This window comes from Cavia porcellus, unplaced genomic scaffold, assembly GCF_034190915.1.
Source record: "Cavia porcellus strain 051 isolate PalLab524CR breed Dunkin Hartley unplaced genomic scaffold, mCavPor4.1 scaffold_24, whole genome shotgun sequence".
Taxonomy (NCBI): Eukaryota; Metazoa; Chordata; class Mammalia; order Rodentia; family Caviidae; genus Cavia; species Cavia porcellus.
The window spans coordinates 7097442-7109698 of record NW_026947507.1 but is presented as its reverse complement, the minus strand read 5'-3'; the positions used below and the strand labels follow the sequence as shown (position 1 = coordinate 7109698).

Below are 12257 nucleotides of genomic sequence, written 5' to 3'. Positions count from 1 at the left end.
TTTCTTATGGATGACCTTGGACTTTGCCTTCCCATGTGCACTGGTGACTGATGTGTTCTAATTCATTTGTAGGTTACTCAGGGGTAGTGATGTCTGTTCCAAGTACTTGTGCATCCTGCACCCTTTTTGATTGTGGACTCTTTATGTCATTTGTTTGCTTCTCTTCATATCTGTGTTTTCTTTGTGTGTGTACGTAGGTATTAATCGAAAAGGACTGGATTTCCTTTGGCCATAAGTTTAATCACAGGTAAAAGATATTACTAAACATATTGTTTTGGATGTTTACAATAAAAAGACTTTCTGAAGTTTTCACTGGTTTGTTTTGGTTTTTGAAAGGTATCTAATTTTGTGTATCTTGTTTGGAAAGTTCATATTTTGTTGTATATGTTATATCAAAGATAAATGAAGTTCTTATACCCTGATTTCCCCCAGTATTAGTTGGGTAAAACTAATGTTAAATTGTCCTAGAAAAGATACTCAATGTTTGTTCATTCATTGACCTAGAAAAGGTCGACGTTCCTTTCTTCCTTCTATACCTATTTATTTACTAAATTACTCCATTTTCAAAGGACCCCCATTTATTTAGGCTGCAGTTTGTGAAATGCCTGTGGAACAGTTTCTGTGATCTTTCACAGTGGCAATCAGATTGAGCTGTTCAAATGGCATTCCTGTCACAGTAAAGTTTATCCCAGATGTGTCTGGAGAGGTATATAGGACATTGAGCTAGGCTTTAGGGCCAGTTAGAACTAGCTACAAATCCAGGCTGTGGTATTTACTAACTGTCTTGACTGGGTACGGCAAGGTGGTCTCCCGTCTTGTTGGGAGATGTCCTCCCTACTGCATAGCATTGTGTTAGGGATTTCTAAAGTCTGTGTAACTGGGATCTTTGATACCTTATCCAGAGAGTAGGCATTGTTATATTCAGTTTTGAGGTTTTGTCGACTAGCTACTAGGCAGCTAAACTCTTTAAAGTAGATGACAAAATATGGAAATGGCTGACGATCAACTGGATAATTATTTGACTGATGAGCAAAGAATGTATTAGGCAACCTTTTTAAAATCTGCCATAGTTTTTTTTTTTCCCCCAAATCTATTTTATTTCAAAGAGAAAAAGAAAAAGAAGAAAGAAGAAATAAAAAAATAAAATCTGTCATAGGTGAGTGGAATAAAAATGTTTGAAAAGTTTCAAACAATTTCTAATGTTTCTATTTTTGGGAAAACTCTTAAACTAACATTGCTCAATTCTTTCCTCTGAGTTGATTATCTACAGCTGCGATTAGGTTCTGTATTGTTTTGATGGCATCCAAAGCATCTTTTCAGATGTTTGCTACAAGGTCCCAGAATAAACCACACCTTCCCATGAGCCAGGGGCAGCCATCTGGAACAGAAGAATCAAAAAGCCAAAGATCACCTTCCTGTGAGGCAGTGGCAGCCATGGGGAACAGAAGGAGAATCAAGAGGCCAAACTATGCCTTCCTATGAACCAGTGGGCATGTGGGCCGGGAGACAAGAGGTGCAATGCGCCCCACCCAAGTAACCAGCTGACTCAGAGAAACTCAGGCTAAGATGATAGCAACTGAAGTAATAAAGTAACTTAATGCTTGTATTGTTTGATTGACTTTCCAGGCCTAAAACTGGTAGCCTAAGCATGCATTTGGAGAATAACAATATGCATTATAGAAACTATGCGGATTGCCTTCTGTCTTGTTTTTGAAATCCAATGTTTTGTTCCATTTTATTGTTTTCTTTTATTCTTATATCTAGTAACCTGAGCAACTGTTTTGAAGATAACAATATGCAATATAAAAACCCTTGTTATGTTCCTGTCATCTTGCTTAAAACCCTGTATTGCTATTGTTATTTTTTTGGGTTTGGGGTGTTTTGTTTTGGTTTTATTTTTTTGGTTTGTTCTTGATTTTTCTTTTTTATTCACTCTTTAAAATTAAAAAAAAAAAAAAAGACAAAGAACAGAAGTCTTCACCAGGAATTAACAAACAAGGAAGATTCTTGATATATTCTTGACAAATGAAGACAGGGTATAAAGCAGAATCTGTGGAATCTATGGCCACATGAAAATAAATGATGTTACAAATTAATTCTGCTGTAGGAATGGGAATACTCCTAGAAACTTGAAAAAACTTTTTCAAGTTAACTTCCTTCTTCATCCCTTCTGAGCAACGTCAACAGTGAAGACACAGGCTGCTTAGAAATTTCTTCTCACTGTCCAATTAGTCACTAATAATTCTATTTCAAACATTCTGTTGTGTTTTTAAAGTTTGAATTTTAAGAATGACTTTTCAATGGAAAGTTTTCTTGAATTTTACCTCTAATACTAACGCTTATTTTTGTAACTATCACAGGCATGTTTTCTTCACTTACCTAGGCGGTCATTATGTTTCTATCAAAATGGGAATTTTAGATGTTATGTTTCCACATCCTCATTTTGAGCTGCAGATTTAATTAGGAACCAAGGTTGCTTTTATGGTGGATTTTGCATTTATAGTTTTCTAATTTAAAAACTTACCTTATAAAGTCTTCAATACTTTGTTTTGTAGATATGGCAATCTTGATGGTGACCCCAAAGAAATCTCACCAGTAATTGACCAGTTCATTGAGTGTGTCTGGCAGCTAATGGAACAATTTCCCTGTGCCTTTGAGTTCAATGAGAGGTTTTTGATTCATATTCAACATCACATTTATTCCTGCCAGTTTGGAAACTTCCTGTGTAACAGCCAGAAGGAGAGAGGAGAACTCAAGTATGTAGTTCACATTTAATTTTTATCTAAATAGTTTGGCAGTTGAGAATTTCAGGTGATCTTTCATGATTTTGAAGATTTAATCTGTATATATCGACAGGTTAGAGATCATTTCCTGCTCCTTTCATAAGTGGTTTTAGTGTCATCAACTGATAGAGATATGTACACATTTATTTTTCCCCCACTTTCTAGCTGTGCACACAGACAAGTTGGAAGACTTTACGTATTCATATTTAAAGGAAACTTTCTGGAGTCCAAGTAATTCTTTATCTGAAAGGAAAAAGTTATACATTTTTCAGTGGATATAATGTAATAAAAATTGCAAGTAAAAGAGAAAAGCAAACTCTTGATACTTGGGTCACTGTTAATTTAAATTAAAACTACATTATATTATCTAAGGGGAAACCTAGATAAAATTCTGAGTTTCACATAATTATAAAGTAAAAAACAGCAAGGTGATTTAGGAAGATCAAAGGAGAGAACATTGAGATTTTCTGAAAATGATTTTAAATCATTATATGTAGTATCAGATCTAATTTTAGAAGTGGTTCAAATAACTAGTAGTTTTATGCATCTAAATTGAACTGAAAGACTTCTCTAGTCAATATAAATGGAGATGATTAAAATGGCAGCATACATAGGCTCACCTGTTTTCCCAGAGAGTTTGTGATTTACTGCCCTTGACTAGTGAGTTCTGCCAGCGCCTGCTTGGGTGTGAGTCCTGGCTTCTCCACTCAATACTTAATGTCGCTACTTACGAAGGCTACTTAATGTCTTCATCGCTTAGCTTCCTCAGGGGCAAAATGCACGCATCTCACGGGAATTCAGTGAGGATTATACGGAGAAAACACAGCGTTAGGGTAGTGCCTGGCAAATAATAAATATTCAGTGGCTCTTTGGGAAAAAAGAAAAAAATTATAGAGCAGTTTTTTTTTTTTTAATGCTCAGAAGAATTAAACATCTTTCAGAGCTAATGCAAAGGGTAGAATAGTCAAGATTATTACTTTCTACTGTATTACTATACCAAGAAACCACTAGCAAGGATAAATCTCTCTGCTACAAAGAGATAACTGTTAGCACATTGCAGTTTTAAAATTATATCTACTATGCATAAGAACCAGAATTGGTCATCTTCAGATGAACATATTTTCTTTGTAACAGAATCCAAGAAAGAACATACTCATTATGGGCTCACCTGTGGAAGCATCGGGCTGACTACCTGAATCCTCTGTTTAGAGCTGATCACAGTCAGACCCAGGGAAGCCTTCATCTCCCTACACCTCCAAGCAACTTCATGTACAAGTACGTAGACCTTGAGGGATTTTCTAGGTGTGGTGTGAACTTGGATTCTAGCACTGTTTAACATTCACACGCCAAAGTATGCGAAGTACAAAAACACTGTATTTTAAAACTTGCCCCCTTTTTTTATGTTATGGAAAAAATTAAAAATTTCGTAACAATAGAATAACAATAATTAATACATTGCATATTGTTATCTTTAAAATAGTTATTAGAGTGTAAGATACAGGCATTAAAATTTCTTCAGTTGTTACTAGCACAAATCTTCCTTTTCAGTAAACTAAGAGACACTCATAGTGCGCTTGACTCTTTTTCCTTTTCCCTTGTGTCCCCTTTTCCTATATCCTACTTCCTTTTTACTTCTGAACAATTTCTTCCCATTTCACAATATCTACTGCACATTTTAGACCTTATTTTCTTTGTTTCTTACCCAAAGAGATAGTATGATGTTTACACATGATTGATTTATTTCACTTATTATTAATATGGCCTCAAGTTGAATCCATTTACCTATAAAAGTCTGAAAATCTGGGCTAGGGATTTAGGTCAGCAAAGTAAGCTCCTGCCTGGCAAGTGCAAGGTCGTGAGTTCCATCCCAAGTACCAGAAAAAGAAAAAAATTAGAAATCTGTATGGAGATTCCTTAAACAGCTAGGATTACAGGTCCCATTTGACCTGGCTGTTTCCCCTTGTAGGTATTTTCTCAGAAGAATTAAAAGCATACCACTGTGATATATGTGCATCCATGTTTATAGCAGTGTAATTTGTAATAGTAGCTCTTGGAAACAACCCAAATGCCCATGAACTGAAGAATGGATTTGAAAAAAGATGTGGTGTTTTTGTACAGTGAAGTACTACTCAGCCATAAGTGGTATTTTAAAACTTTTCTAGACACACAACTGATTGGAGGAAGATATGACTGATATATGACTGATGTTTTGGCAATATCTCTTCCTCTTCACCCTCCTAAATGTGGAATTTTCTTCAGAGGTTGATGTTTTATAATGATGCTCTTAAAAATGCATCTTAGATTGTTTTTTAAGGTGAACGTGAAAGAAAAAAACAAGAGCCTTTTTGTTTGTTTGTATTTGTTTGTTTTTGTTCCAGGAATTGAACTCAGGACCTTGCACTTGCCAGGCAGGTGTGTATGCTGCTGAGCTATGTCCCCAGCCAAGTGCCTTTTAATAAAGTCAAATCAGAATCACAAGTTTTAACAGCAGTCATCACATAACTTGCCTCTCTGACTGTTGGATCAAGTCCTGGTAGAAGTAAATTACTATAAAATTGTATGATTGGGACAGGGAAAGCACGGTAACCTCCTGCAGGTTCTGTTAGGTGTACCTAAAGTTGTGTAATATGTATCATTCTTTGGCATCTCTTGTAGTCTTGTATAATATAAGAACGTGACTCGCAGAGCAATAGACAAGCACACACAAAATAAATTAGAAAATTGTATTCGGCCTTACTCTTTCCCAACAGCTAGTGGCTTTTTTATCTATAGGTTTTATTCTTCATGTAGATTTCTTCTTTCTTATTCCAGTATTGGTATTTCCCCAGATTTTTATTTTTTTACAGCAGAATACTAATTTTGTATTACTAAAAGCAAAATGCTTGCTCTGTGGCTTGTGTAAAACAGCTTTTTTTTTTTTTTTTTTTTTTTTTGAGACAGTATCTTCCTGTGTGATCCAGGCTGGCCTCAAACTGGTCGCAACTGTCCTTTCTCAGCCTCCCAAGTGTTGGGAATATAGGTCTTGTACTACTACACCTGGTAAAAGCATTTTTAAGAGCTGTTGAAACACTCTGTCCTCAAAGCACTTTTCTGTTCTCAATAAGAAAAAGAACAAAAATCAAAGGACCAAGGCCAAGGACTTAGCCTAGCAGCATAAGCACCTGCCTGGCAAGTGCAATGTCGTGAGTTCGATCCCTGGTACCCCCCCCCAATTAAAATCAAAGGACCTATGATAACCCTATGGCAGCACTATTTATTGATTGATTGATTGATTGATCTGGGTACTGGGAATCGAACTCAAGACCTTGCACTTACTGGGTAGGTGCTTGTGCTGCTGAGCTATTCCCCTGGGCCCGTCACTTATTCTTATCAACATTCTAGTACAGTAACACTGTTTAGGATAAAAGGTGATGGTCATTGCAAATGTGAATGTCAGGTTTTGGTGGCAGTGATTAAAGAATCTGAAAACTTTAAGATTGAAAGCCTCCTGTTGCAGCTGGAAGATTCTAAACATACAATTACTAGTTTTTGAAATTCAAAACTAAGAGCCATTTGAGAGAGAGAGGTGGTACCTGTGCTGTTTCAATGTATTATAGAACACTAAGTGCCTTCTAATTCAGTATTTTATATATATATATATAAGTAGACTCTTCAGGGACTTATTTTCCCCAAAAGAGCTTTACTGAACCAAGAAAAAGAAAATAACCTGTTTAGTAGTGGCTTTTTGCAGCTTGTGTGTGTTATTACAAAGGCCAAGGGTATGGTATTAAGTGCGCACAATTTGAGAGTGTGAACTTTCAGATTGGGATATGGTGGGATCGTAAAGTGGTGTCTTCCTTGTCAGGTTTTGGAGTGGGATGTATAACCGCTTTGAGAAGGGGATGCAGCCCCGACAGTCAGTTACGGATTACCTGATGGCAGTGAAGGAGGAGTCCCAGCAACTGGAGGAAGAACTGGAGGCCCTGGAAGAAGTAAGAACCACTTGATACTGTTAATCTGTTTTCTGTGCTTGCTTCTTGAAAACTGCTGTACTGAAGCCTCTACAGATTCAGCACAGAAAATGTGGTGACAGCCTTTCTTCTCTTTAGCAGGGAATAACCTAGCACACACTCATCCAGGTGAGCCGCTAGACGAGCAAAGCTCAAACCTAGGTTTTCAGTTCATTTTAGACAGCTGGCTTGTAGGTTACTTTTGGTTTGCTGAATGACTTGGCTACTCAGTACTTTCTGTTATTATTATTCATGAATACTAAAATGAATTCTTTGTAGAGAAAGAACAAAAAGGTGGGGGAGTGAATAAAATTAGGTCATGTACCTGTAATAAAAATCCATTTCTCCATTTTTAGTACTTGTATATGATATTAATTTCTAAATGATAATGGTTGAGGCTGGCTACAATCTGTTTTGGCCCTGTCCTGGGCCCGGGAGGTTCTAGCTGTGTAAACGTCTTTTCCCGTGGATTCCTTGTTTTCAGTGGCAGCACTCTAGCTGGTCACCCAAAACACTCCATCCTTTGCTTCGCTTGCTTCACTCACCGTCTTGAATCCCTTTATTATGTACTTGCTCAAGAAATGGTGATAAATTCCTAGCATTTAGGACCTAAATTCTTAATGAGGCTCAGTGTTTTAAATACAAAGAAAAAAATTTTTTTTAAGATTACATAGTGTAGAAAAAAGTACTAAGATTAAGGCTGAGAAACTGTCCTGAGTTTAGGTCCTTTGTTACGCTTCCTAGAGCAGTAATATTACTGGAGGAGAATTTCCCTCCCAATTGATGAATGTCTAAATGAAAGTTGCCAGAATATCACAAGTTAAATGAAGTCTTCTCCTTTGCCCACTGAGTACTTAGCTGCAGGTCACCACCGAGAGTGATAGGCTCGGGGAATGAAAAATATTAAGATTATTACTAATAATAGAGGGGCCATCTAGAGATAACTGAGTAGGCTGACTCCTGTTTCTCTCGTAATACTCTAGAAAACATCACCTTTCAAAATATAAATATTGTAAAAGATTTTAAGCCTAGGATTGACTGCAAAAGAAGTGTATGGCAGTCCAGACAAGTAACGTGGGCCCAAAAGGTTAAACTGTTCATTTTGAGAACTTGTGAGGCCAGACATAACTGGTACTATACCATAAATCTTCCAGGGTCAAAAAAAAAAAACCAGTTGAGAAGCTCTGAGTGACATCAGTGTGCTTTGTTTTAGTGGAGAAGCAGGTTTTAACAGTGTCTGCCATGAGATGACCAGCTCACAAGGAATTCTGATACCTGGGCACTACGCCTGGAAATTTCTAATCTTTAGAGACAGATGATAGTGATTTCAGCCAGGACTGAGAGATCTTGAATTAAAGAATAAATGTAAAGAGACAAAGTGAGGCACATTTTTGGAATTCCGGGACTGTCTTGGGCTTTTTGTCATTTAAAGTCCCTTCATGTCATCATTGGCCAGTTATATTTCTCTTCCTAAAGACATTCCAGCTTTATGCAATTAGGATTCTGTTGTCTAGTCTAGCATTCTTTTGTTATAATAACCTCTTGAAATTATTTTGAATATCTAAAAGTACCTTAATTTTTTAAAAAATTAGCTCTTACTTCGTTATAACAAAGATAAAATTTATAGGAAGATGAGACAAGAATTAAAGTTTGCTGAAAAAAAAGAGACATGGTAGCCATTGCTGATTTCCTATCGTCATGCTTTGAAGTCCAGAAATGCATTTATTCTTTGTTTAGAGTGGTTTTAGTCTGTTTTGTATTGTTTAATTTCAATATGTATGAAGGTATGGACAGCTATTTTAAAGAGAAGAAGAGACATTACTGCAGCCATTGTTGATTTTCCTACTGTCTGGTTTTGAAGGCCTGTAATGCTTTCATTCTTCTGTTTTGATCAGTTCTATAGTACTTTGTTTTGTTTGAATTCTTTGTGAGTGAAGATATGGACAACTGTTTCAAAGAAAACAAGAGACATTGTGGTAGTGATAGTTGATCTGCTGCCTTGCTTTGAAATCCTGTGTCACTTGCATTGTTTTCTTCTGATCTGCTTTGTTCTGTCTTGCTTTACCCTCTTTAAAATAAAAAAAGAAAGAAACAGATAAAGTTCTAAGCAAGTCTGAGCAACTCAGTGAGACTGTCTGATAATGTAAAGCAGGGCTGGGAATGTAGCTGAGTGCAGAGGCCCTGGGTTCAGTCCCCGGGACCACAAGGGGAAAGTTTCTAGCTCAGCGTTTGAGATTTTCCTATAATCTAGCCTAGGACTCTTTTTTTTTTTTTTTTTCTTATTCTCTTTGCTAAAATTGAAGATTTCTGCTTTTTGTCAATATGTAACACCTTTGTATCACTGTCCTTCCTCCCTGGAATGCTTTCTATCCCCAGAATCCTTAAGTCTTTTACAATTCTTTTAAAATATTACTTTCCTAAAGCTCACTCCACTGTATTTCTTCAAACTGTCACAGCCCAAACCTCTTAAGTTTGCGTCTTCCAAATTCCTACACTGTCTCTCTTGTTTATAACACTCCAGGTGCTCCTGGCCATATCTGGACTCATGTCTTTTTTTATATTGCTGAGCCTAGTGCTTCTGTGCTGATATTTTATATAAATGCTTTTTGAATGAGTATATAACACTTGATCTTGTAGTCCCCCTCCTGCTGACCAGTTTACTGGACACATTCTGGTAAAAAGTATTTTGAAATGCCCAAATGTCCACAATTTGAAGCATGTAGAAATAAAATGTGGTGTTACCCATGTAATGGAATATAGTTCAGCCATAGAAAAGCAATGAAGTACTGACATGTGCTGTGTAATATGGATGATCCTTATGATCTCATTGATATGAAATGTCTAAAATATGCAGATCCACAGAGATAAAGTCAGTTAGTGATTGCCAGGAGCTATGAGGAGGTGGATATAGGAATGACTGCTAATATTTTTTTTTTCTTGAGAGGAGAGAAAATGATTTAAATTAGTACTCATATACTAAATATACTAAACCCCACCAAATTGTATACTTTAAAGTGATGAATTTTATGGGGTGAATTATCTCAATAAAATTAACACATCATTCTGACTTTTAAAAACATTTTTAAATTTATAGGATACAAATCATTATGTAAAACTTTACCAGTATAGAAAAGAGGGAGACTCCAGTGGTCTGTGTTACATTGCTGGCATTTACCGAAAGCCTGTGGAGGCTGGTGGCCCATCCTTGCATTCCAGATGAGGAAAGCCAGCCTCACGGAATTTATTCCGAGCAAGGTCAAAAAACTTGTATTTGAGCCCATTTAAGTTCCATGTTCTTAACATTATGCCATCTGGCAGGTAACAAATACCAAACCACATATATATGTAAATAATTATGACTTCTTTCCTGAAATTATTTTGTCTTCAGAGGCTGGAAAAAATTCAGAAGTTCCAGTTAAACTGCAGCAGAGTGAAAAATAAACAGAGTGAGCCCAGCAGGCACGCGGAGTTTTCTACCTCAGACAACAGCACCGCCAACACGCCCCAGGATTACAGCGCAAACCTGAAGTCCTTTCCTTCCCGGAGCCCTTCCCAGGGTGATGAAGACTCGGCGCTGATTCTCACGCAGGACAATCTGAAGAGCTCAGATCCGGACCTGTCCGCCAACAGCGATCAGGAGTCCGGCGTGGAGGATCTGAGCTGTCGGTCTCCCAGCGCGGGTGAGCGCGCGCCCAGCGAAGACAGCGGCAAGGACAGGGATTCCGACGAAGCCGTGTTTCTGGCTGCCTGAAGCTTCCCCCGGAGGTTCGGAGAGGGCTCCGCAGGAGACACTTCCAAAATAAGGGGACTGTGCAATGCAAAATAACCTAGGAGGCGGGACATGGCATCCAGGGTTGTAAAATGGAGCGACAGAACTGGAAAACAGATGTCCCTGTCTTAGTTTCTTTAGGTGTTGAAGAACTGGAAGCCGCCAGTTCTTTTGTCAGATACAAAGAAAATTATGTACATTTTGAGACTTCCTCTAGACTATGAAAACCGTATTCCTACAGAGTGACTCCTCCTGAGGTTGTAAATCCTCGCTGTCACAGCACGCAGCTGCTCAGAAAGCCCTCTGGCCCCTTCCCGACCTATTTTCTTCTTGAACCTTTCTTCACGTTTCACCTCCAAAGCATAGTTTGTGTTTCTAAAACGTTTGACATCATTTCCCTTTTGACTCTGTTACCAATATTTCTAAAAATAGGGCATATTGTGGAGATGCGGGCTTTTTGATTAATAGATGTACTCCTAAGGAGCTTTGACATTGTTTAAGCTTATTTTTCTTGTAAAATAGCTACTTTAACTTTTCTTTAGGCAATATATTCTGAATTGTTATAATTTATGTTCTTTCTCTGAAATCTTTTCTGTTTCCCCTGTCATTTAAAAAAATGCTAAAACTTGTAACTCACTTTTTCTCTAATGTGGGTCTATTACCTAATAAAGTAGAAGCAATGTAGTCTCTGGGTCTTACATATGAAGTTTTTCTCCCACTACCGGGGATTGAACTCATGACCTTGCACTTGCCAGGCAGGCACATATACCACTGAGCTAAAACTGTGGCCCTTACATAGGAATTTAGATTCAGCTAGCTTTCTTGATAACCTTTTATTACTACTTCAGAGACCGCAATTACCAGCCTAATCACAAAGTGTAACATAGTAAAATTGGTGTGGTAAACATCAGCAAAAGAAATGGATGAGTTAAGTACTGGAGAATTTCATCGTCATGCCTTGTTAATGGGAGAACTAGTTATAGCATCTATCACTAGAAATTATGTAAACTGTTAATCTGTAACATAATCAGTGACATAAGCTGTCCCTTGACTGCCGAACACTGAACATTAGCTGTGAAGTTTTCATTTTATTAAAATGCACCTTTGAAACAATCACTCCTTATGTTATGCTAAAAAGCAAACCTTTACTTTTGATCTGAAAAAACAGTGATCAAAAGTTGCAGTGTTTGAACAAAAAGAAATAATGTTCACAGTGTATGGTTTTAAAATATTAGTGCAATCTAGAATTAAAAGGATTCATGCATAAACTTAATTTTTATAATTTATATCATTTTATTAAATATGTAAATTTGTATAGGGGAATATTAAATTTTTCTGAAATGACAGTTGAAATTCCTAGTGTGAACTATTTGAAGCATAATAATATATATGAATGAAACAGTATAACTGCAGTTGTGTTCATCATATTTAAAAGTAAAATAACTTTAGTATATTAAAAACCTTTAATATAAAAGTACTCTGCTACTGTAAAAAAAATAAAGCAAGTACAGTTTTTCTAAAACATAAAATTTGAGCATTTTCTGCTGAGTTACTAAACAAGCACAGGAAATGTTTACTCATTTTCTGTATAGTGTACTGAATAGGAAGTATCATGCTAATAAGTACTTAGGATACAGTGGCAGTGGCATTGACGTTTTTATCACATGTATAAAACTTCATGCCATTCTTATAATTATGTATTATTAGAAACTTTTT

General features: G+C 36.8%; 1 protein-coding gene across 3 annotated transcripts in view; it reads left to right on the top strand.

The window, feature by feature from the left end:
* The window catches only part of Mtmr7 (myotubularin related protein 7), a 112024-nt gene extending 100799 nt beyond the window's left edge, over positions 1 to 11225 (top strand). For all 3 annotated transcript variants that reach the window (XM_063234607.1, XM_063234606.1, XM_063234608.1), the window contains exons 10-14: positions 198 to 247; positions 2556 to 2756; positions 3918 to 4058; positions 6628 to 6754; positions 10161 to 11225. In XM_063234607.1, the coding sequence (XP_063090677.1) occupies positions 198 to 247; positions 2556 to 2756; positions 3918 to 4058; positions 6628 to 6754; positions 10161 to 10523 (882 nt within the window). In that variant the 3' untranslated portion in view covers positions 10524 to 11225. The remainder of the gene's footprint in view (positions 1 to 197; positions 248 to 2555; positions 2757 to 3917; positions 4059 to 6627; positions 6755 to 10160) is intronic.
* Positions 11226 to 12257: the final 1032 nt, after the last annotated feature.